This window comes from Chrysemys picta, chromosome 4 (assembly GCF_011386835.1).
Source record: "Chrysemys picta bellii isolate R12L10 chromosome 4, ASM1138683v2, whole genome shotgun sequence".
NCBI lineage: Eukaryota > Metazoa > Chordata > Testudines > Emydidae > Chrysemys > Chrysemys picta.
The window spans coordinates 88,493,604-88,519,998 of record NC_088794.1 but is presented as its reverse complement, the minus strand read 5'-3'; the positions used below and the strand labels follow the sequence as shown (position 1 = coordinate 88,519,998).

At 44.3% G+C, this 26,395-nt stretch overlaps 1 protein-coding gene across 6 annotated transcripts in view; it reads right to left on the bottom strand.

The window, feature by feature from the left end:
- Positions 1–24,039, bottom strand: part of SMOC1 (SPARC related modular calcium binding 1) — a 206,074-nt gene extending 182,035 nt beyond the window's left edge. For 2 of the 6 annotated variants that reach the window (XM_065592950.1, XM_065592959.1), the window contains exons 1-2: positions 23,697–24,038; positions 227–404 (exon numbers count right to left, since the gene is read on the bottom strand). In XM_065592950.1, coding sequence (XP_065449022.1) covers positions 227–253 — 27 coding nt within the window. In that variant the 5' untranslated portion in view covers positions 254–404; positions 23,697–24,038. Of the gene's footprint in view, positions 1–226; positions 405–23,146; positions 23,380–23,696 lie in introns of those variants that run through there. The other 4 variants (XM_065592956.1, XM_065592957.1, XM_065592953.1 and 1 more) reach the window with 3 other exon arrangements.
- Between the last annotated feature and the right edge of the window lie 2,356 nt (positions 24,040–26,395).

Below are 26,395 nucleotides of genomic sequence, written 5' to 3'. Positions count from 1 at the left end.
GATGAAAATGAAGGTTTTTCCCCTCAATAAAAATTTTAGACTAAAGTCTGGAAAGAAGATACAGCATTTCATGGTTATAGAACAGACCACTTTCTTGGCTGCAGTTAATATTCTCTCCTGGTCTCAGGTGGGGAGAAGAGATGTAGGAATTCTTGCATTTTTCATAACCCCCTGCCACCCAGAGTTAGACAGGAATCCTGTAGTCTTTCAATGGAGAGAGGTTTACCTTCTTTTGCAGGATGCTTGTAGCCATTTTAGATTTCTTGAACACAAAGTTTTGACTCTGCTCCTCTGGAATCCCAGATAACCTTGAAATTTATCCCAGGTTTACTAGCAGCTCCATACCACAGTAGTCCATTTATCTATCTTCTCTTTGAAGCAGTATGCACCAAGTGGGTGAAGTTCTTAACTCCCATTAAAGAAAAAAAAAAAGGTGTTACATTTGAGTATTCACAACTCCTACCAACAAATTGGTAGAGTGCATAATTGATCAAGTTTAAAGCATATAGAGCCCATCTGAACTCATCCATAGTAGTTAACTTTCTCCACAACAGAAGAGATGGGAGCTGTCCAAACACAGCCAGCATTAGAATTAGTCTATAATCTTTGGCAATCTGTGGGGTTGGGGGAAGTGAAGGTCCCTCGAGCCCCTTGATCTGATCTGTAATGGAAGGAGCTTGTGGCAATTTGGGTTTCCTAGGCACTTTAAGACCAACCCCAGCCTTTCCCTTCTTGCAATAGCTGGAATCAGAACAGTAGACTGTGCTTCAACTCACAGCTCGTTGAAGGAAGATAGCATCATTGGTTTTTGTACCCAGAGGTTTTGCCTTGAACACATGCAGCTTTTATTCTTTATTTAGGGAACCTAGCATGCTCAGTACTACATGCAACACTTAATGTATTGATCCAGGTCCTCGTATTTTCAGACTGAAGCGGATACTACAGTGATTACATAAACTTAAATCTAAAGCAGGAGCTCAGACTTCAGCCCCCAACTTTGCACTGTTTACAAAGCCAAGGGAAATTTGACAGACTTGACTGACTTGCTTTGAGTTCTGGAGTTTATACATATACTCCACCCATAAACGTACAAGCCCATGGGAAAGGAAACCAAACAATGGTTCATGCTGACCACTTGCAAACCAAAACCACCCAGCTCCATACACAATTAGTGCTTGACTGAATCCTGTGCAATTCTGAAAGTTAGAGCTGAACATCATGAGTCTTACAATATTTAGTGTTAAAAACCCCAGTCAGAGTTACAATATGTACAAATCTCAGCTCTCTTAAAAAAAATGAAAAGCTACCTTCTAGCCCTTGATTATGAACAGAAGCTTGAACCCATGCCTTCTAAAGGGTCAGAAATCAGAAAGTAGACACCCAAAATGTATTTTAAACCAATCTCATGATTTAAGTATTTGGGATTGACAATACTGTAAGACTCAAATAATATGCCAATATTTCCTGAACACTTTGCATTAGTCCTCTGCTCAGCTGATCATGAGGACTATGATATATTACCACTAAGCCATACTTCCTGCTAAGGATTCTGGGTAGCATAGCCTAATAAGCATTTCTAGAACAAAAAGCTGCTCCAGGGCATTCAAAACTTGCCTTCTAAACCAGGCTAATAACCTACGAGTCACAGATGGGCCTTGTCCTGGGCTTTAAAAGAAGAGACCTTGCTTTGACTATTAGAGGAAACAAGTTCAGATTGGAAGTCCCTTGCCCAAATAAGACAACCCACCCCCACAGTACACATTCAAATCTAAGGAACACATGTAAGAACTCCTTGGTTGATCTCAACTGTGACAACAGCACATGCCAAGTTCCCAGACACCACAAGCGTGACACAAGAAGTTCTTTACAATGAATTATTTGAGCTTTTCGCAACTGGCAGCCTATTAAGATCAACAAGAGCCAACATGTGTGGCCTGACTGGAAACATGAATCATACCAATCCAAGCCTTTTTCCCTGGCACATCAGTATGTGTGAAGTCATCTCGGAACTTAACATCTACCACCCCATTGTGATTTGTTTAGGTTTGAGAGGCAGAAAGGAGTCATGGGCATCCCTCCCTCATTTGGGGACAGCAATGTTGTTAGATTTCCCCTTTGAGTTAAATATCAGAAATTCTATTTGTTCCAGATCTACTACTCCCATCAACCCAGTAAGTACCTTGATCCTAGTCATGAAGGGAATGCCTTGACATACTGTATATACACATGTGACAAATTTTCACTTTCATAGACTGCAAATCTAAACAAGGAGAACTGAAGGCCAACTGACAAGCCAGGCTTTAGCTGTAACAAGCAACAGATGAGTCTGAGAAGCCCAGGATGCATATGATCATCTCACTGTTCAGTTTCAAGCAAGTCATTGTGAATTTGACAATAGAGAATAAGCAGCAGCTGTCAGGAATGTAGCAGATTGGCAGTGGGATTGGTTTTAATAGTCAAGCTCCTTTTTGCTAAAGTCCACAGTGCCCCCATATTAGACTAATTCATCTGGCCTTCTACCTACACCTCCAGAATCCAAAGAATTCTCAAACTGTAAAAACAGGAACTTTATTTTCCACCCTGATCCAAAGTGATTGTTACAGAAGGCAAGAATTTGATTTGAAAAGTTGAAGTCAGAAGCGTGACTCTAAGCTTAGATCCTGCTTTTTCTCCAGCCTTCACTGCCAGATCAAACAAGATGCATTTTTCAACTGTCTACACTCTAAGTTCAGACTCTGAAAAAAAGTCAAGTACCTCCTCCTGCTTCATATAGAGCTATATAGTTCCTAGAATCAGAATTCAGCTGGCAACTGAAGCTGTGCAAGGCAGAGTACAGTTCTCTTTCAAACCTGCCTCTGCCCTTCAAGACAGATCTCTGACAAACTGGTGTGTCAAAGTCAGTATATTGACCTGTAATAGGGAGCAAATACATTCACCAAGGTGCTCTTCATATTCAGTTCTTGTGACCTAAACCAACACTTCAGATTGTCCCAGAGCAACTGCCAGGCCAAATTTACCCAAGGGATAAGCAATCAAGATTACAAGAACCAAAAGTTGGTAGTTTCTTTTCCAACAGCCCATGCAAGTATGAATTCAGTAAGTACACTCACTTATAGGCTGGTCTTATATTGTCATTATTAGTCTGTGCTCCAAGGACATTCACAGTATTGCAATGGGCACCATGCAAACACCTGGATGTATATCAACTACCAGAGCCACTCTGGCTGTGAAGGAAGTTTGAGCTCCTCCTCCCCCAGCCCTGAGACGATGGAGAGCACTCATTCCCCACACCCCAGAGTAGTATTCCCTTCCTGTTTACTGTTCACACCACACTCAGTTACCCACCATGGTCTTATTTACTAGTTTATTCCTGCTCTTTCCTAGTGCAGAAATCTTGCGCTTACATCAGTGGAATTGTGTTATGCACAAAAGTTATGCTGCATAAATGTATATAGTTCAGCTTGGAAAGTTTCTCCCCAAAATATTTTAAGCCAAGTTATATCCCTTCTGGGTTATGGTTTATGAAGCAAACAAGCATCATGGGAAATTGAGGGTGGTTATACTAAGGTTGGATTGGACAGATTTATGAGGAGATACTGAACTAAATACCCTCTTCAGGGACCAAGTTGTGTATCTGATTGCCAGCAAATAGTGTCAAAAAACCACAAAGTAGGGAAAGCAATTGTTTAGTCTAGAACAAGGGTATAACTAGGCCTAATGCAATGAAGTGGAAAGGGAGCTGTACTAGCTTTTCAAGGCAAAGCCATACCACTGCTTAGCTTCTTACTGCAGCACAGTGTAGAAGCATAAGGGAACATGGGCTTATCTTTAAAAGTTTCATGAAATTTGTAACAAAAGAGACCCCAGCCCCCCAAAGAGGCCACCATGCGGTCAGTCTTTTGGTAGTCGGGCACACAGCAGGACAATGTTACAGTTGCATATTCAGCTCTTCAGCACTGGCAGTTTATTACTTGGCTACAAATCCTTGCACTTCTAAATATAAAACTTTGGGATTTAATATATGTTGCATTCATGTACCTCACTTCAGCTCTCAAAGGTGCTTTACAAGCATCAGCTATTGTGCCTTTTAGATAAGTGCACAATACTGTACCACACAAGAAGGAGTGCGCCATTGCTCTCCAATGGCTAGAAACAGAATTATTCCACTTTTGCTAAAGCAGGTAAGGAGCCTGTGTCTCTGAAGCAAGAGGATCAGAGATCTGTCTGCCATGCCATGAAGTTCTGAATAGCCATCCCTGCAACAGTGACAACTGCTAAGTCCCAAGTGGCAGCAGATTTTACGTTTCTACATTTCAGAGTTGCCTCATAAGTGTTTCTTCCACATGACAGGCTAATGAATTTAGAAGTGTCAAAAGCAGCTTAAGTCACTTCAAATGCTAACTGTTAGCTTCTGACCACTGTGCCATTATGAATTGTGTAAGTAAGGAATGGAAGAGACCTATTAAATCAGCTTGTCCACCCCCTCACTCAATGCTGGCATGTTCCCTATAGCATATGCTCCAGTGCTATTTGCTAGTAAACCCTCCCCCATTTTATTTCATTAAGCGTAGCAGCTTTTATACAAACTGTACCACAACACAGTTCAGATAGTCACATATGTTAGGAGTAAAGAAAGAGGTTAGAAAAAACCCAACTGTTTAACTGAACTTCCAAGATCTACACATGCCTAAACTGAGTAACTAAATGATCTCATTTCTTCTTTAGCCCTTCTTCTCCTTGCGGTTTGTTACCATTCACTGAGGCATGTCTAGAGTAAGCGCTCTGGGAAAGGTGCCCTGTCTTCATTTAACAGCTAGAAAGTACCCAGCACAGCACACCTTTGGTTACTGTAAAAGTACCATCACAATATTAGCATCTCAGGCAATGGGATTTCCAGAAACTAATAAAAGGTCACTATTCTTGATATTCAGCCTACATTTTTTGCACCTCTTCCCAACTAGAGAAACCTGCACTTTGAGCAGAGTGCTGCAGGAAGGCATAGCCAGCAGTAGAAGAGCTCCATATAACAAATGAAAGGAAGTATTGCACTTTAAAGCCAAAAAGTGTAATAATAAATGCAAGGACAGGTTAAGGTTTGGAAGCCACTGAGGCGGAAAATGAATCCTTCATGAGGCATTGGGGAATGGGGTTGTAAAGGCCTCAGCCATCTGAGAGACTCGTTTGTTGCAGGAAAACAAATGGATCCTGGAGTGTTTGAAAGTTAAAAAAACTTCAGCTTTCATCAAACTGGTCAGTTTCACTGCTCTTGGGAGATCACTTGTGGCTGTGAAATCGTTAGCCTTTTTATTGTCCCAACAAAAGGTCAAAATTTAAAACAAATATTGGAACCCTTCCTGTTGCTTCAACCTCAAAAGGGAGAAAAACTCTGCAAGCAACTGATAACCAGCAATAAAACCATGAATCTTGGTCTGTCATACTGGATGTCTAACAGATAACTACAGGGGAGGTTCTAAACACTGGCTTTTCTAAAACAATTGAAATACACGGACTATAAACCCTGAACTCTGATGAGGTTTCCTCTCAAATAGCCTCTCTGAAAAATCAGCAATATGCTCCACAGTATCACTTCTGCAACTGTAGTTTGCATTTATATCAATATGCTGCATTCATAAACTGTTTTCATTCACTGTGGGATCACAAGTGATCACAAGCCACATGATTACAATCAGACATAATCTGTATGTTATTCCCTGATAACTAGAAACTTCTATGCTCAAACTCTTTTCACTATTTTTTTTATCATCTTAATAAAATTTTTAAAATATGTAGTGACAACTCAGCAGCTCTAGCTTCCCCCCCCCCCCCCCCCCCCCCCGCCCTCCTCAGACCAGGTCAATGTTTTTGGTATCACTGGCAGCCCCACTAGCCTTTGAACCTGGGGTCATGTCTGCTGCGATATTCGTCTCCAGCAAGCTGAAAGAGGGAAAGAAGTCCAGAACTGAGATGTCTTGTCTTTTAAAAGCTTGTATAAAGTTATGTTGAAGTTGGTCATTGATTAAGAGGGGATTTCCTTTCAGATTAGCCATGATTTTTTAGCAGAAGAGAAGTACCAACTCTGCTCCCCTGAGATTGCCCACATAGTGCAAAGTATTCCACCTTCCCCTGGAACTGTGGAGAAGCCAGCACTATCAGGGCTTGCTTGGGTCAAGAACTGGGAGCTAGAGACTTGGATTGTCAAATGAGTTTAAGGGGACCTGAGTGCCTGGCTCTTGTTGTAAATCAAATGGGATTTGGGTGCTTAACTCCTTGAGGTTCTGGAATTCCGACCCCATATGGATTAATGTTTCAGAACCCACCCAGCCCTGCTACCACAGCTTAGATCACCACCCTACAACCTGAAGCCTCAAGAGCAGTGGTTCTCAAACCTTTTTTTACTGGTGACCCCTTTCACATGCAAGCTTCTGAGTGCAACTCCACTTATAAACAACACACACACACACACACACACACACACACACACACACACACACACACACACACACACACATTATAAATGCTGGAGGCAAAGAGGGGATTGGAGTGGAGGTTGACAACTTGCAACCCCTCTCCCCCAATGTAATAACCTGGCTACCCCCAGAGGGTAGCCAACCCCCAGTTTGAGAACCCTTGCTCAAGAGCTTCCCGGGAGCCAAAAATCTCTTCACACCTTTCCAGATGTCAAAGGAATAAACTTTGCACTACCTAACTGTCAAAACCTCCAGGTCCCCTCCTCAACTCATCCAGCCCAAAACATCTACAGAGCAGCTATCCACCATCAGTGCAAGACTCTGGCACACTGAAAAATCTATGAGCCAGTATGAAGAATTCAAGAACTACTTATTTTAGTAAAAGGAATACTGTACTATATCCATAGTTCAATAAAAGCCTGAAGATACAACTGAACTCAGGCTCATGCCCCACAGACTACCTAAAGCTTGAAGTAGAGCACATAGGGTCTTGCCATATTTTTTTTTTCCCAAAAACAAAGTAAAAAAAAAGTAAAACGACACTGCCTACAAAGGGTCTTGCCATTTTCATCTATAAATCTCAAAAGTTCGTTACACAAAAAGGGAGTAAGTTCACCTTCTTCAAAAGGAGTTAAGAGGCACAGAAACTAAGTAATTTGCCCAGGATTACAGAGGAAGTCTGTGGCAGAGAGCAGAATAGATCACTAATGTCCCAACTTCATCCCATGCTACAGTCACAGAAGCACATCAGCGTTCCCAACTCTCATAAGTCTTGCAATATTGGGGTGGTGGGGGGGTAAAGCTCCAGCTCCTCGGGTCTCCATAAGAACGTCAGCTCTCATGGGGGTGGGGAGAAATGTTTCAAGCCCTCACTGTTGCAGAGAATAGCTTGGAAAGACGACGACAAGTGCGCTGTGAAGGCTGAGAAACCAGAACTGCCTTAAGTCTCATGACTTCAGTTTCAGGACTTAGACCCAATTCATGATTAACAGTTGGGGCAGGTGCACTACACTGCCATGCTGTTAACATGCATGTTCAAACCAGATTCTGACTTTGGAAATTACATCCTGTCTCCCTAAATTCAAGTGGCTGTGCTGTTGTGTGTAGCATTAAGTAGATTTTGCATGTGAAGCAGACAGATGCAGTCAAGTGGTAGCTGAAACAGTCTCTCTTTAGGGCCCAATCCAGCCCCTGTTGGAATGTGCACACCCTTTCGATCCTCATAGTTTGCAGCAAAGCAGTTTAGTATTTCAGAAGGGGGGGCACATTCATGTTGTCATCACAGGTGCTTGAATTAAGGGTGCTGGGGGGGCTGCTGCACCCCCTGGCTTGAAGTAGATATCATATACAGGGTTTACAGATTGGTTCAATGGCTCTCAGCACCCCCACTATACCAATTGTTCCAGTACACTTGGTGATCATCTGAAATAATCTGCAGTATAGCCAGCAATACAGAGGCAGCAGTATTTGGTTTTGGAGCCCACAGATTAGTGGTAAAAGAGGAAAATATAGGCAGGAAATAGCTCAACTCATTCTAATCCCCTTCCCACTAACATTTTGAGCCTCCATTCCCAAAAGTGCTCTACATTGACAATGCCAGTTCCACCCATCCACCACTGTCTTTTCTCTATCTTGTGCTACCATCTTACACTCAACTTACCTTTAAAAAGCTTTCATCATACTGTGGTTAAAATACAAACAAAACTGATAGTTTGATGCAAAGCAGGGAGAGAGAATTCCCTTCCCAGGTCTAAATCAATGTCCCAGTAATTAACCAGGGAGGGGGAATTAAATGAATGCAAGTGAGATTAATTGCATTGCATTTTAATCTTGTCATGTTGATTGACACGAAGTCAGAGGTGCTTTGCTCGCCCCTCTTTCCGGGAGAACTGTTGACCTTTCAGACTGATAAAGAAACATCTGCTTTTTTTGCTTGTTTTTCTTTTCGAGTTTAACAGTTTATATTGCAATTACCAGAGTGGATTCCAGGCTTCAGCTAGAAAGGACACTTGCCAGTTATTTATTCAGCCCCCTGTAAAAGCCTCTTCAGGAGCTTGAAACATTTCTGAGGCATTGCCATTTAAAGTAAGTTTCAGGGGGTGGCAAGATCTGCACTGCAGTTTTCACAAACCAAACAGTTCTCCAAAAAAGAATCACTTTATGAAAAAGGAAGATTTTCCTTTTATCATCAGAACGCTACTCTGCAAAAGCCACTTCCATCAGAGATGAAACTGTTTTGCCGACAAAGGATTCAGCCTTGGCACCCTTGTGAGCTAAGAGGGCAATAGCTTAATTTTGTAATTAGAGAGACCTGACCAACACTCCCACAGAACTCAAACAGCAGGGAGAGAGACCTCCCAAATGCCAGGCCTGCATTTTAACCATTAAACAGTCTTGCCACCTCGGTTTCTTGCAGCCTCTCTCACGTTATTGTCTATTGGGTTGAGGGAATGCCTTCTTCGAGCCATGCATGGAGAGTCCCCTCCTGTGAGAGGAGGTCAGCAACCTCTGTGATACTGCCTCCCCGTGTAGTACCCTTCATAGGGCCAGGCCCCCATATGGCAGTACCATCAGGGAGAAGACCATGCACGTCATTTTGGCTTTCATCTCCCACCCCCTCCCCAGGAGGCAAGCCAACTCCATTAAAAGTTGGTGGCACCCAGGGCCGGCTCCAGGCACCAGCCCAGCAAGCAGGTGCTTGGGGCGGCATGTCGGGGGGGGGGGGGGCGGAGAAAAGTACCTGCCGCCGAAGAAGAAAGCAGCGCAGTGGAGCTGCTGCCGAGTGCGGCTTTTTTTTCCCCCCGCCGCTTGGGGCGGCAAAAACCCTGGAGCCGGCCCTGGTGGCACCCCATGCTGTGTCACCTGTTCTGCACTCCTTGCTTACTTCCAGTCAGAGGAAATACACCCCCCACACATCCCTCTTTATGGGGAAAGAGGGATTTTGATGCTTCCTGGCAGTATGTAGACTAGCAAGGCACATCACTACCACCTGCCCTTGCAGAAGAAAGCCCTGTCTGTGCCTACCGTGGGTCAGTTCTCTGACTCTACTGGCCAGGGGCAATACAAGCACTCCCCTTTAGGCCTATGCAGGTCCCACTCTCTTTCTACTGAGTGGAACAAGCACTCTAACCCTCAAGCCCCATGGGACACTCCAAGGAGATGCTAACTCCTGCTCCATTGGACAATTGCTAGTCACAGATTCACACTATTCCAAAGAAGCAGTATGCTCCAGCTTACTAGTTACACCTCAGATCACTACTCCACTTAACACACAGCACTGGATGTTGTTATAGTGAAAACAAGCATAGAGTTTATTTAACAAATTAGAGAGATTCCAGTGATGGAAAGTTGGAAACAAAGAGCTACATATCAAATAAAATCATAGCATGCATTCTAGAGCCTAGACTTACTTAACTAGATACTTTCATGTCTTCTAGAGCAATGCACCTAAAGTCCTTCCTGTGTTTTACAGCCAGGTTTGGCTAAGGCCCCTCCGTTCATAAGACAAAACACATAATTTACACTCTCAATCCCTCACTGAGGTGGTACCTCTGCATCCACAGTTATACCCCAATAATTCATGGTCTTTACTCAAAGAGGATCCCCTCCTGCTGTTCATTTCTTCCTGAAAGGGAAATTTACAGATTTCCCAATCTCCGATTAGCATTTGGCTCAGTAGGCAAACAGGCATCCATTGGGAGATATAAAATGCCCAATACTCATGGCCAGACAGCAAGATAAGTGTCATTTGCCTCCTATTTGAAAGAAAACAGGTAACCAGAACATATTTTCAGTATAAACATAACTCCTTAAATATTATCTGTACATACACTTTGCAGTCATTATGGCCACCGGTGGGATACTGGTTCTCAGAGACCTCACATGTTACTTTTTAGTGAATTAGGTATATATCCAACCCAGAGAAGGCCTATAAAACTCTATGCACCCTCTGCCAGAGAGATCAAGAGGTCGCTAGGTCATAGGAATTTTGGTACAACAGTTGACAAAAGCTGCAATACTCCAGTGAATGTGGAATGGCGGTGGACTCTAGAAACAGTAGTGTTGTCCTACTAGTGGATACACAAAGTTTGGGGCTGGACCCATGCTCTTTCCATGGAGGGAGGGGCAAACCCCACCTTCTAAATGCTCCTATATGGTGAGAGACTGACAATATCCTGTAATTTTCTGAACAAACCTTATGGAATTAAGAAAGTAATTTATACCTTATTGAATTAGTATTAAAAATTCAACTATGTATTTAGGGTTGCCAACTTTCTAATTTCTAAAAACCAGATACCACCACTCTACCTCTTCACCCCAGGCCCTGCCCCCTCCTTCCCCATCACTCGATCCTCTCCACCTCCCTCACCCAACCAGCTGGGCACCCTCTGCTCCAGGACTGGTATAGGAGCTAAAGCCTCACATGGAGATGCCTGCCTGCCTCTGAGATGCAGATAGGAGGCAGCCCTGGCTGTGCAGGGGCTGGTGTGGGTTGATGACCCAGGGCCTCCCCAAACCACGGTGAGTGGACTTTTGGTGTCTGATTAGTACATCTGACCGGACACTGCCAGGTCCCCTTTTTGACTGGAAAGTCCAGACAAAAACAGGACACTTGACACAGTAGGGTTGCATGAGTGACTGGAATTGTAGGTTTTTCCATGGGAAGAGTAAACAGAACAACATGGGGTGACTAGGCAAATTCACTCTGGTCCTAACAGTCTCCAGAGAAGTCACCTCCCTGAAAAGGTTTGCCTAAATCAGTTCAGACTGGATTCTCCAGGACCAAACACAGAAATAGGTTATGGCTAAATAGCCTGGTTTTAAATAGATTTAGGTCCTCCTTCTTGATCCAGCAAGTGGACAGACCCCCTGGTCCACAGCCCCCACCCCCAAATCCTTAGGGTTGGGTTGGAAGGACTAGGTGCTTGTTCTAAGCTGAAGTTGTGATGAACTGGTAATCTCAAGGAATCCCCCTTTTTGGGGGGAGGAGGGGGAAGAAGGGAGGGGTGCTGAAGGACTGTTCCTGCCAGAATCCATGTTAGGATTGGGGTTAATTCTGGTAATCTTATTAGCATACCTGTAGATTTTTATTATGGTTTGCTCTGTAATGCTTTTTACCTTAAGAAGAAACTAGGCTTGCATAGGATGTGCTGTGCGGTACCTTAACTGTAGCATTACACCTATTAATCATCTCCGAAGAGCAAGCAAGCAGGGTGTCCTTGGGTAACCTATCTGTGCTGAGGCCACTACATTGTAGGCATGGAACTGTTCAGCCTGGAAATATCCCAGTGAGAAAGGCAGAGAAAGGTGTATCTCCACTTGAGAGGCAACAGAGGAGGGGAAATACAGGTGCAGTTGCCCTGAACTGGACAGAAGGAAGCCACAGACATGTCCTCTCTCAGATTTCCACCATAATACATAGAGCCAAATCATGCTTAACTAAGCAGTGGGTTCCCTAGATTCAGATCTATTTGAAAGAGTGCCATTTACATCACTAGACAGTTCCTCCTATTGTTGGCTCCTGCAGGGACTTCAGAATCCTGTTGACATCTATTACACAGAAGCAGCGGATGTAAGAATATTGACTTTGGTTACTTCACTGCAGGATTAATACACAAATAAAGTCCCTGGGTTTTAATGTTCAACATTAACAAGTGAAATCCTGGTTTGCTCTCAAGCAACAAATCAGAAGGGAATTACTCCCATGTTTAAATCTACCTTTAAGCATCAAGAACAGGAGTACTTGTGGCACCTTAGAGATGCATCTGAAGAAGTGAGCTGAAGCCCACGAAAGCTTATGCTGAAATAAATCTGTGGCACCTTAGAGACTAACAAATTTATTTCAGCATAAGCTTTCGTGGGCTTCAGCTCACTTCTTCAGATGCATCTCTAAGGTGCCACAAGTACTCCTGTTCTTTCTGCAGATACAGACTAACACGGCTGCTACTTTGAAACCTTTAAGCATCAGTTATTCTAAATAGCACTTGGTGGGTCAACGACCATTAGTGGTGACAAAGTCAAGTTAAAGGAAAAATTACTACTTTGAACACTTTTAGCCAAACAGTAATACTCACAATCATGAATAGGGATTTCTTAAGTCTCTCCTAAATAAAAACAAGTGGAAATGAATGTGCAATTCTAACATACAAAAAAGTACATCCATGTATTTCAGAAGGTTAATGAGGACTGACTGGAAGAGGGGATCTGAAGGTTAGTCTTCACCATCCAGCTATCAAAGATTCATTGTCTGTTTTTCCTAGTTATCAGCTTTGGCTTCCTCAAACCTTTCCCAAATAATCTGGGGCAAGTATAGATTTACCATAAACAGGACTAAAGTGAACAGTCCATGTGTTATGTGCATGCCATCAACCACACACAGAAAGTGACAGACATTCTAAGGAGTTCTCCTCTCCCCTTGTTGGGTTTTGTTTGAGATTTATGGGGGGGGATGGCAAGTGACTCACTGAAAAGATGGTCTTCAATTCCGGTTAATAAATGCTGTCTTTACAATAATCATTTCTTCAAATTGGAGTAAGATTAGGAAAGTTCTATCCTTTATGTTTTGTTCAGTTCTTGCTGTTGCAAGAACCTTCTGATCTAGAACACTGATCAGTTAGAGCATTAAGAACTTGCCAGAAGCTTTCCATATGTAGGTATTCTCCAAAGGCAGTGCCGTTGGATGGGTGACCCAGGCACTCCTTTCCCTTTTTAAGATGAGGCCGTTTCTGCTTGTATTGGGATAAGTATTGTGGAACAACTAAGAACATATTACATTTTGCTAGAGAAATGGTCACTGTAAATAGAAAAATATGGCAAACTACTTCAAGGTAGGCAAAGTATCTGTCCCCCCCCCCACACACACACACACCCCCCACAGAAATGGAATACAACAGTATCCCCAGTTGAATAAAGAATCGCTTCCTAAACCACACACATTTTCCAGCTCACATCAGACTTCCCATTTGAGAATGTCATTCACTCCACAGCAAAAGGTTTTTTTGTTTGTTTTGTTTTTTTAAGTTTTGATCAGAACCAAATCCTGCTTTACAAGCCATGTAGCATTTGCCTACTCAATTTTTCCCAGCCCTATTTTGTGAGAAAAATCCCTGGGGAGTATGAAAACCCCACAGTAGTTTCATCCCATTGTGTTTGTTTTGATGCCAGCAGTGATGTACTAGAGGCAGCTGCTGGGAGTGCACAGCGCCAAGCGTCTGCAAATCAAAACAAAGACAAAATGTTGAAATACCTCTATCCTCTGTGAAATGGAATTACCTTTCTCCATCTTACTCTAGTGTGCAGCTCTTTGAAAAGTCAGGCCCCTTTAAGGAAACAAGTAGGGTATTCAACAATTGAAGCACATAAGATCACTAGTCACTCTTTAGACTTTTGGCCTATGGGCTCAGATGACATTAATACGCCACCCTCACCAGTTACATTGCTTGCTCCTCTAGAAGAGGATACGCTACCACCTCAGTGTCAGTAGAAACTGGATCTAGGATGAAAAGCAGCCACCTCAAGTTTAACCTGGGTGACACTGAGGTGATTAGCAGGAGAGAGGTGTCAGAAACCAAAATTACTTGTCTTCTCTCCTTTAAACCCACACATGAGCCCTTCTCAGGGGCGGCTCCAGGCACCAGCGCACCAAGCACGTGCCTGGGGCAGCAAGCTGGGGGGGGGGCAGCCTGCCGTGAGGGCAGCAGTCAAACTGCCTTCAGCAGCATGCCTGCAGGAGGTCAACCGGTCCTGCAGCTTCAGTGGCAATTTGGCCGTGGGTACGCCGAAGGTGTGGGACCGGTGGACTTCCCTAAGGCATGTCGCCGAAAGCCGCCTGACTGCCATGAGTGGGGCGGCAAAATACATAGAGCCGCCCCTGGCCCTCCTGGAGCAATTCAGTCACCACAGGCATCAATACCTGCAACATGCTAGTGCCATGCTATTGTATGCTGCCTTTTTAGCAGTCCTCACCACGCCATCTGGATGAGAGATAACTAGTTCAAGGTCCTTCCAGGAAACATAGAAAAGATGCCGATAGGAAGAAAACCATCACTGTTAGTTGTGACATTGGCCACATCCTCACCACCTAGAGGGCTACTCAGAGGGCTGATGCAAGACAATGAGAAATCTCATCATTGCCTTAAGTTATTCAGATAGCAAGAAATTCCTTCTTTCACCATTAGCTTGCTAAGAGACTTCACCTATTCTTCTAATCTACATGCAGACTTAGCATGTAGTATCCACATGATTGCCACTTCTAGATGAGACTACTGCAAGTCAATACCTTAGGCTGAAGGAGATCACCTCATGAAAGCTCCAGTGTCTATAATATGCAGCAGTCCTCATCTTAAGCAACATACCATGTCAAGAGCACATCCCACCAATGCTCTGAACGCTCCATGGGCTCCTCATTCCTTTCTCAATCCAATTCAGGATGTTGGTTCTAGTCTTCAAAGTATAGAAAAGTAGCTTGAACCCTATACACAAGAGCATCTCCCAAAGCAGACTTGCCATAGGAGCAAGGTACAGGATCACACACCACAAAGCTTCTCTAGTGGCCCCTCTCCCCTAGGCTGGGGGGAAACACTGTCCACTAAGCATGTCCAGTCAGCTAGTTGGGAAACCCTGAACTGAGCTATATTTTGGTGCCACTAGTCTGCTAGGGCTCCATCCCCTTTTGGAGGTCACCACTGTCCTACATCCTTTGCCGCATCAGCATAATACCTGTGCTATTCATAGTACTGCCCTAATGGCACCAGCTAGGACAGAGTGAAGCCATCTAGAACACAACGCTGGGAAGCAAAACTGAAGGACTGCAAGGGATAAAGCAAACTTGTGTGTCAAAAACTTAGAGGGAATTGTCCTCCTACATGAATAGTCCACAGGTAATATGAAAATGCAGGGGAGGCAGATAAGGAGTATTGGACTGTTCTGATCTCATGCCAGCCATAAACCTTTAAAAGGACGCTACCAACTTGTTTAAAGAGAGCAACTTTCCCTAAACCAAAAGGGGCGGGGGGGAAGTCAGGGAAAGGATGACAAAGTCTTTGAGAGAAGAGGATGTTACATGAGTGCATAAAGTCAAGAAGGTACTACTGGCTATTATTTTATTGCAGCCACATGCCAGGCTCTCAATCAGGGTCAGAATGATGCTGTGGTCAGCAGCATACAAGAGGGGAGACACAAGGTACCTGCCCTGAACAGCTTACAATCCAGTCAAATATGCACCCAAATCAATACCCTCTCAGGCACTGCAAACCTCAACATTAGGCTGAAGTTTGTTGATCTTACTAAGCAATTAAGAATGTTGCATACTGTAACAGTGCAGTTGCCAAGTAGCTCAAATCAATTGCTTTTGAGAGAGACAAGTCTCCACTCTGAAATGGCCTAGACAGAGTCATGAACAAGTGCCCTAAGTTCTTCCCACCTCCATTTTGTTCCCTAGCTTAAACACATCAATGTATTTTTACATGGAAGAAGCCAACAGACTCCTTCACCTTGCATGCAAAGATCTGCAAGTCTCTTAATGAAAGACCTTTACACACCTGCACGCATCTCACTACCAGTTTCAATACAACGTGACTTTCTACTAAATAGATAGGCCCTGACCAAAAGGGAAACAGAACCTTGCAACTGCAGCACAGCAGTGTTTGAACATGGCTGTTACTAGCTGGGTTCCAACGCACAGTTCATCTGATGGGTATGAGCTGACATTTTTTGTTAATGAGTGCCACATACTACAGACCTAGGAAGCCTGCAATAGTACATCACAGCCAAAGCAGATACAGTTGTCACACTGCTTAGTTCTAGAGAATGCTGACTGCGAGCACAGCAATCCATGAGCACGTTGTCGCCTTCACTGCCTCCACCAAGCAGCATAAGCTACTTCTGCCTCCTTTATATTTTAAGCAGTAGCAACTTTGGGTTTCAGTCTGGCCTGAGAGGCTCACAAGTCATAGTCCTGGTGATATTCCATGTGCCCCAGAGACAAGCACTGGTGTTCAGCTAGACAGCACATGTAGCATCAGGGATAGAACCAGGACCTTTCCATCCAAAAAGTAAATAAAACAAGCAAACAGACCAATCCACAGAACTTCTATGACTGAGCTAAGGAGACTTCGTTGGCAGTAGTGGGGCATTTTTGCTATGTGAGCCAGCCACTAGGTGGAGACATGACCACACAATGCACTCATTAGCTTTCCCTGATTTCCCCATCTATAGCAGAAGGTTTGGATCATGTCTGTAGCCTCACATTGCCCAATAGCACAGAGTAATTTTTAAACCTAGTTCTGAAGTGACACCATTGCCAATAGTGATGGAAGCCTCTGCCACGCCACTTGCCAAAATCCCCAGATTGAGGGATGCAAGATAAAGGGCAGCAAGCTGTAAGTGATGCAGAATTCCGTAGCCTTAGTTTTTATTGTAAATGTATAGTCCAAATAAAAACTAATATGCTAGGTTTGTGCAGGGGCAAGAGCTACTATTCCCATTAATTTAAATGGGGAGTTTGCAGCCCTCTCAGCAATTGATTCAGACCAGGGCCGAGGGACCTGCTGCCCCCGAATTGCCACAGGTGCCGCCCCTCTCCCCTGGCCGCCCCAAGCACCTACTTGTTAAGCTGGTGCCTGGAGCCGGCCCTGATTCAGACTGCCTATAAATTCAGGAAGTCACAGCATCAGTTTTACACTAGATTCACTTTGTTATCTTCACAACCACACGTGCTAAAACACTTTGTTTAAATAACAGCTGGAGCAAGGGATGACTTCCATAGCACAGTGGTTTTCAACCTGTGGTTTGGCAGACCCCTGGAGGGCTGCAGACTATGGAAGATTTTTTTCAAAGGGGTCTGCTCCGCCATTCAAAAATTTTTAACTGGGGTCTGCAAATGAAAAAGGTTAAAAAAACCATGTTACATAATACATGGGGTCATGAATAGAGTAAGGGATTGTATCCCCAGTACAGTGTCAGTACAGTTAGCTGAGGGTCTTCACGTGTTTTACCTACCCATTTTTCTATGTTACCAGCCTTCATGGAAGCAAAACGCTAAATTCATCCTTTGCAAGAGACAGCTATTTAAAAGTAGAAACTCAGCCAAAACCCCTCTATTCCCTGAAATGACAGGGTTATAAGGGAGGTCCTAAAATGCAGACCAGTAGTAAAGTTCCTGAAAAAGCCACAGTAGTTGGCTAATCAAACAAACATTTGTATAATGGATTTTTTTCAAGTCACACAGAATGAGGAAAGCTAACCAAATATTGTACAATACTAGCAAAGTGTTAGTCCTTGGGTGCCACGCTAAACAGATCTCAGAAGTAAAGTCAACTCTTATCCTACCACACAAGTGTATAACCAACAATGCAAGTCAGATCAGCACATTGAGCCTCTTGGGTGCATAACAAAAACACCTACTGGCTGTTTAACATTAACCTCTACATAATCCAAATAGTACAGGGGCCCCAGAGCAGTCAACCTGCTAAGATTCCCCCCCCTCCTCTCTCCAACATAAAATAGACACACATACCCAAAGGGCAAAAAGAAAAGAGCTGGAACTGTTCTAGGTAGAACTAGATTCACTTAAATGAAGATCTGATCCAGTCATAATTTAAACATTTGAGACGAGATGCATAATACCATAGCAATTCTACTGTGCTAGAGGTAGTACTATGCTCGGAGGACTCTGACCCAGAGTGTTCCCTTTTGTTATGTACTTACAATTTTCCACTACTGTAGTCTCTCCAAAATACGTAAGCCCTGCGCCATTACAACTTTTTAGTCAGTCATTTTCTATCAATGAAAGCTAAGAGAATTAAATTTAATAAGACTGAAAGGAAAGCTCATGGATGAGCCCAAACATCAAGGCAGTTTTAATCCAGATCTGAATTATGCAGTGCAGACCCAGATCTTCTCTGTGTAAGATATTAAGCAGAGCTTCAGGCTCACACAGACTGCACTCTTTTATAGTGGTGCAATGGAGAGAACACAGAGGGCATCTGCTTTTTGGAACAAGTAGGGCCATCTCCCTTGCAGGAGGTTACAGAATTCACGGACATTACTACAATACAGGCTTCCTCATACAGGTTTTATTTCAAATTCCTTCAGGTGTGGTCCATGCCCCTTATTTAGGGGGTGGGGATTGCTGTAGTCATTTCAGTTCCTCATTATCTGAGGTTGTGATTTGGGGTCCTTACTTGTGGACAACTGTAGGGAAAGAGTTACCATTAGTCCACATAGTAAGCCACCACCATGGTGAGTGCAATCTCATGACTGATTTCTCTGATCCATATATATTACACTGGTTTATGGCTTTGACACCCATTGTTCTGTTCCATGACTTTACTAGTAGCACCTCCCCCAGCTGTTGTGTTGTCTCCAGGTAGGTATTACCATCATGCACCCTCTTTCAGAATCATTGTCCAGGTAACTAGGGGTCAGGAGGACCCTTGTAAACCTGGCTATGTTCTGCTCCCCACCCTAGGAAGCATATAAACCTTTTAGGAAAGGATTCTATGATGGTTGTTTTTATTTGCTCTACAGGGGAGGGAAAGATCCTCACAACCTGTCCCAAGCTCATGACCAGTTCTACAGGGATGTTGGGGGTTCAGCTCCCAAAGTCTCATCAATCCTATGCTTTTCAGGGAAGGGGAGGAGGACTTTTCAAGACTGGGCCACTATCTCATATAGTCTCTTCTTGCTTATGAGGATTTCTGGAGCACTGCAACCCACATTTTATCCCTCTTACATAAACCAACTGCTTTCACAGCCCTAGGGCACCACAATAGTGCCACTACCCTCTGTTGTGACATACAGAATTTGAGGCTGTCCTAGTGCTCCTCACTTAGGTATTGGTCTCAAAGAGGAGGAAATGGATCTGCAGAAGACCATGCTAGCTTGTCTTGTGCTGGGGGGGGGGGGGGGAAATGGAGGTTCCTGCCACTACTCCTCTCCAGCACCAAGTGAGAAAAGCAGGGCTTGGGGGCACAACCCATCTGGTCTGCTATTGGATGAACAAATGCTGCTAAATGGCACATAACAGTCTGCAATTTTTCGAGAGCCAGCCAAGTGTTCTTCTCAGGCTTGAGGTACAGACTCTGAACCTGGTCTGTGGACTACTGGTGCTCTGAAGACCAATTGCTGACAGGGTGAGCAGAACTGGTGCCAGAATGACATGGAATGGAAGAGCCAGAGCCAAGAGGTGGGGGGGGGGGGAGAGGCGGGGAAAAGACACCAATTCACTTTTTAATGAGACAACATTCTAAAGGCAGCTAAAAGACATTCTTATTACTTTTCCATATGATCAATTGCTGCAGTTGCATAGGGATGTTAGACTGCACAGGAAGAGGGTGGTAATGTGATCACAAAAGAGAGCAGAAGTGGTTCAAGAGAAGTCTCTGTTAAGACATTGGCCATGTTATGAAATATTAGATCAGGAATTCCAAGTTATTTCTAGGGAACCCTAGGTACTAAAGGTTCCTATAGACCATCTCAGTGAGTATGTTTAATTAGGAGTCTGAAAGCTGGTCAGATTGTACATACTAAATGAGGTTTTCTGCACAGCAAGTCACTGGGAAACCTAGAATAGCCTCAAATAGATTCAAGCTGCTGCCATAATTTTATTATACCAGGAGACAAAGGTAGCAGGTATGAGTATTGGTAAGCCCCTTTTGAGGGCCACATCAAGCCATAGTGAAGCAACAGACCCATATATCAAAAGTCCAGTAGGTACAAGCAGCCACCCACAGCATACTGTGACTTTTAGTGGCAGTCAATTTGTACAAAAAAATACTTTTGAAAAATATTTGAGCTATTGTTACAAGAAACATCAAGATTACTCTATTTTTAGTTTTACTTTGTCTATTCAACAATACTTAAGGGTACCCTTCTTACCCTTATATATTCACACCATTTACCAAGTCTTTCACTCAGCAATGGGGGGGGGGGGAATCATATGTTGTATGGAGGACTCAGGCACAGGAGTAATACTTGGAACTACTCTAGTCATTTGAAAATGACTAGACTAAGTTTGACAAGGTAGGTGAGGGAATATCTTTTACTGGACCAACTTCTGTTGGTGGAAGGTACAAGCTTCTGAACTCACACAGAAGGGGGAAGGAAGCAGAGCAGTGGTGCTGGAACAATTTTTATAATGGGGGTGCTGAAGGCAGAAATCCTGTATTCAAGCCAGGGGGTGTGGTGGCACCTCCAGTTCCAGCACCTATGAAGCAGAGAGTATCTCAGCTAAATAAAAGTTGAAACAGTTTATTAAAATAGAAGAGGCAATACAAATGACCACCTCCAACATGTGTCACCCCTTCTACTTAACTATCTGTCCCAACTTTTATTTATCTCAGACACTCTGCTTCCTTCCCCAGACTTGAAAAAAAATGGAGATATCCTATCTCCTAGAACTGGAAGGGACCTTGAAAGGTCATCGAGTCCAGCCCCCTGCCTTCACTAGCAGGACCAAGTACTGATTTTGCCCCAGATTCCCAAGTGGCCCCCTCAAGGATTGAGCTCACAACCCTGGGTTTAGCAGGCCAACACTCAAACCACTGAGCTATCCCTCCCCCCTTACAGAAGAAGAGCTCTGTATAAGCTTGAGCCTTCCACCAACAGAAGTTGGCCCAATAAAAGTTATTACATCACCTACTTTGCATCTCTCTTATCCTAGGACCAACACAACTACAACAATACTGCAAATTGAGTAAGTCAGTAGTGAAGTTTTAAATATTAAAGCCTACAAACACTACAAGATATAGTGCTGAGTACCCTAACGTAGCCTGATTTCATTGTGATAAGCATTGCACCCAAAACCAAGTGTCTGCAGAATCAAACCCTAAAATTGCAATCCTGCCCACTTCCAAAGAGATAGGGGTTCTGAAGGGGATATGGTTTAACAAGCCAGATGTTTCTCTTCACTCTTATCACAGATCTAGTCTCAGGATCAGAGAAACAGTGAGTGGTGTAGCTTAGTGGCCATCATAAAAAACACAATGAATAATTCAAAGAACTTTTGTAATGTAGATGGGAATCTAAAACATGGCACCTTTAGACCAGTGACAGCTTTATTGGGAGTGCCTAATCATCAGGTGAGTGTAATAGATAGGATCTGAATTTCAACATGCTAGTGGAACAAGCTGTGGGGAGGAGAGCACACCACTACAAACTCTTTTCAACAAGTCACTTGAAGAGGGTGGAGAGGATTTACTAGTTAAATACACAAAAGTCACCTTTTATATTGAAGAGCCCATAAGCTAAACTTTTAAAGGCACAGGTCTCTCCAATAAACAAAAAGCTATGATGTCAGATTAGCTGACTTTTCCCACTGACTGTGGAACATTCTTTGGAGGGAAAAAAAAAGTTAGTTCATTGAATTCATGGAGTGAGAACACAGACTCAACAGCTGTTTGTGTTTGGGTTTTAGATTCTCTTGAAGTAACTTGTATTTCAAAAAAAGATACAGTCTAGGGAGCAGTTAAACTGGCTTGTAAAATACAGTATATAAAAAAGTCTACCAGGAATCTGTTTGACAGACAGGCTTGTTGTGCAATTATGCAGGCTGGCATCAGGATTTGTTTGTTTTATTCTTCATCTCAACTGTTCCTAATTAAGGCTCTCAGCTACTTCACTGATGAGGGGCCACATAAGTACCTAGATAGATTCTTTTCAACAGCCCAATGCTTCTTTCAAAGAAAAATAAATTAACTGCCCAGACCTTTGGGATTTTGAAAGCAAGTGATTTACTATCAAACAATACAACTTCATTTAGAAGAACACTTATGCATATCTCAAAACCTTGTGTTTCCTCCAACCTTCAAAATTCCTGTCTCCAAGGATTTATGATATGCACTGGATCCAATCTGCCACATTCTAACTGCTGCTGTTACACATCTGGTCATAAAAGGGCTACAAGGTGCAGCTGAACACAAGGACACACTTTTCTTAATGTGGCAGCTACAGTTTTTCCACAGTATTGAGAGGTTTTTTTCTTAAGTGGGTGTATATTATTCAGATAGTAATCTGGTTTAGTACAACACTTCATTTAAAAAAATGAAGTCTTATTGCTATACTCAGAGTAGAGATTCCTACATAAAGGTTTCTAGATCTTACCCCTATTTAGGATGGTAGTTAGATTAAGTATTAAATTGAATACATTTCAGACCAATCAGCAAAAAGTGCATGTGGACAGTGCACCCAACATGTTTACATACAGGTTAAGGTTTTTCCACTTACCCAGAATTGTGTTTTTATTGCAGCATTGACTTGAGAACAACTACTGTTTTAGGGCCTTAGAATTCAGAGTCATTACCCAACTCTAGGGGCTGCAGTGGTAACACGTCAGCTGGAGGACCATACTTAGAAGAGAGGTGTTCTTCCCCAGAAGAATTTAATACTTTTGTAAATGAAATTATCAATCCTAATAAGAGCCAACCATAGATTAAAAGGCAAAACTAGACTCCTAGAGGGAGAAATTTGGGCTGAAGGCATCTAGCTTTATTGCAGGGATTCATTTAATCCCTACTTGGAAACATAATACGAGTCCTAAACTATATTCTGGGAGCCAAGGGGTCCTATTAAACGTAACTTAAGACTGGCAATATAAAGATACAGCATATTAACTTGCTCCTCTCTTTTGCACTGAGCCCTGACAAATGCATGCCCCAGTGTTTTGGGTACTCAGCTTGTACCTGGGCTCTTGATTTTAGGATCTTCCGAACAGTTATCACTGACCACACAGCAGGCGTCTCTCTCCGCTTGTGTAGCAGAACTCAAGAGGTAGCGATAGGTCAAGCCCAGCAGGGCCAGTGCTAGAAGCCCCCGGGCTCCGTCAGAGCAAACCCCCGAGAGACGCTCCAGCGCCCGTTTGAGCAGAGTGGGGAACCACTCTGGGGTGCGAGGCAGACTACAGCTCACGGGGCACGTCTTAACGCGGGGGGGGGGGGGAGCAGCGGCGGCGGATCCGCGGTGCATCCCAGAAACAAGGCGCGATGCAGGACCGCAGCTGAAGTTCCCAGGCAGGCACCCGAGCACACAAAAGCCCGTAGTGTACCTGACAAGTATGACAGGGTCAGTGCGGGGCAGGGGGGGGATTTTCCAAGCGGGAATGAGAGGCGCACCTGGCTGAGAACCTGGCTGTGACCTGACATAATGACTCCCTTGTGCTGAGCGACCGAGCGCGCGCGCTGGGGGAAGGGGCGCGAGAGAGATCCCGGGGAAAAGTCAGAAGCTCGCACTTACCCGCGGCCCAGTGGCCCTGTGGCTCTGAACCTGAGGAAGATGCGGCGGCAGCAGCAGCACCAGGAGCAGCTGGGGAGTCACCACGCTGCACCAGGGTCTGGAGAGCATCGTCACTTGGGGGCTGGGGGCTACAGGCACGAGACAACCCCCCTTCCTTCCCTTCTCTACTGGCCGGAGTGCAACTTGCTGCTGGAGCCCTGCCCTTAGCCTGCGGGACAACAGCCGCCCTGACAAGCCAGAGGCAGTTTCTTGCCCTAGCCGGGGCACTTGCGCCGCCTAGCTTTGCCCCCTTCAGCGGTACCAGGTTAAATGCCTGAGCCCTAGCCATTGGGATCCCCGTTATAAAGAACTTGCCTGGGCGGGGCCAGGCAGGACTGACTGAGTGAGGCACCCATAACAGCGGAGCTGCTGCTGGGCAAGAGCCAATGACAGGGAGCGAGGGGTGTGCCCCCTCCCCTTCACTACGGCTCCTCCCGTGCGGGAGGGGACAGCGGGCTTCTCAGGTTGCCCCCGGAGGCTGCATGTTTGGGTTCCAGCTGCAGAGCTCCAGAGTGAGGAGCAGCAGGAATCACGGGCGGGGGACGGGAGACACAGGCGGGTTCAAAGCACCGTGCACTTCAATCGCTTCACCTCTGGCACTAGCAACACCTGGGATTAGCTAAACTAGCAGCGCCCTAAAGAGCTCTGTGTCCCCGCAGTGCTGTTTGTTCACCCCTCTCCCAGCTCCCTCAAGAAAGAGGGAGAGGCCAGATCGTTTCTTTGGTTTACAATCAGTTTCACTTTCCAGCTGTCCTGTGCGGACACAATGCTGCAAGGCTTACAGGAGGGTGGTGAAACACTGGAATGGGTTACCTAGGGAGGTGGTAGAATCTCCATCCTTAGAGGTTTTTAAGGCCCGGCTTGACAAAGCCTTGGCTGGGATGATTTAGTTGGTGTTAGTCCTGCTTTAAGCAGGGGATTGGACTAGACGACCTCCTGAGGTCTCTTCCAACCCTGATATTCTATGAAGTTGATGGAGGAGCGAGGCGCTTACATTTCCATTTCACTTACTTGTGATGGCCTAGAAACCTCCATATGGGGTTTAGGAGCTAGTGGAAGTGTCAGGTGGTTTAGCAATCAAAAGTGCAATTGCCCCCCTCACCCACACGGAGAGATATATTTCCCCCCTCCCCCCATATCTTCCTCAAATCCTAAATCTTTATAAAGTCCAGTCTTTGCAGGAAGAAAACTTAAAACAAATTCTTACAGGAGCTAACAACCAATGGGAAACCAGCCATGCCTTCCCCAAAGCAGTTTCTCCATCTGCCTGGTCTTATAATGTGTCCTTTCTTCTATCTGAAAATCTGACTCCACCTTCAGTCCTCAGCCCTGCTTCTTCCCCCTTACGCCTGGGGGAGGTCTGAGCTGGGAGTTAAATCCCTACTGCTGGAAACCATGAGACATCTACTCCCTGGGCACTGTTTAGTAAAAGTTGGGCTTTACAAAGCTCATATTTTGTGTCATATTAGACCTAACATCTTCTCTTACTCTCAGTGCTAGTCAGGGTCACTCGTATGTCCTCCTTCTGGGGGAACAGAAAGCAGAATCCACTCCAGCAGTTTCAGAATGGATAGCCTCTCATCACCAACCTATTCTGTTCAGTAGAGGTTGGATACACCTGTAAGCAGATAGGCAAATCTGGTTTACAAAGTTATGCTCAAAGCCAGCGTATTATTCAATTGTCAAGTATTAGTGGTGCACTGAGTGCTGTATAAACATAAGACAGGGTCCCTGCCCTCAAGGAGCTCACAATCTAATTTAAAGGTCAAAGTCCTTCTTCTGACCTGCAAAAGCAGCCATTCATCCCAGTGCCATATCAGGGAAAGAGTAGGAGCCTCCAGCTCTGCAGGGGCTGGTAATGCTCAGAGACATCAAAGAAGTGATGTGCTTGGTGACTCTGAGGGGGGGTAGTGTACCAACTGCATCACTTTCCACTACTCCCTATTAACACACAAAATGAATGCCAGATTCTGTGCACTTCACCACCTAGCCAAAGGGAGAGGTGATTGTAGGGGGGCAAGGGTATCAGTCAGTACAGGGGAGCTGCAGTCAGAAAAGATCAACCAATGGAAGTGTAGGGCAATATCTGCTCTCTTATTGGGAGCTTGCCTGGGACATCCCATGAATTAGGCTTTCCTGTGTTGGTTTCTTCCTCTAATCTTTGTGAGTTTTAAAACTCAGTTTTAAATGGTCTATCCAAGTTTGATGTACGTTCATGATACCCCACACACTACTGGTGCTATACCAATATATAATAATTACCGCTGTTCTTGAAATTATAATCAGAAAGCCCTTTGCACCAAGCAGGTTCCTGGGATTGGATGGAAATGCACAAGACAAGTATGATCATTTCAGTAGACTGTTTTAGCTTATTCGGTGATCTTATAAGAACCAACCAAAAGGTCCATTAGTTTGACATGGAAAGATGCAGGTACCACCCGCATGAGAAAACCCTGCTATCTGGTTGAGATCCTCTAAGTGTGGCATCTCACTGGAAGCTACGCAGACTAGGGTGGTTAGCTGAGTGGTTACTTCAATTTTTTTTAAAGAAGCATTATTTTAAAAAACCCTAATACAGAGAAATATTACTTTAGCCTAGACTGGGTAAGCAGTATGGCATTCACACAGAACTTTGCCCGTACTCATTTTTGTTCCAGACT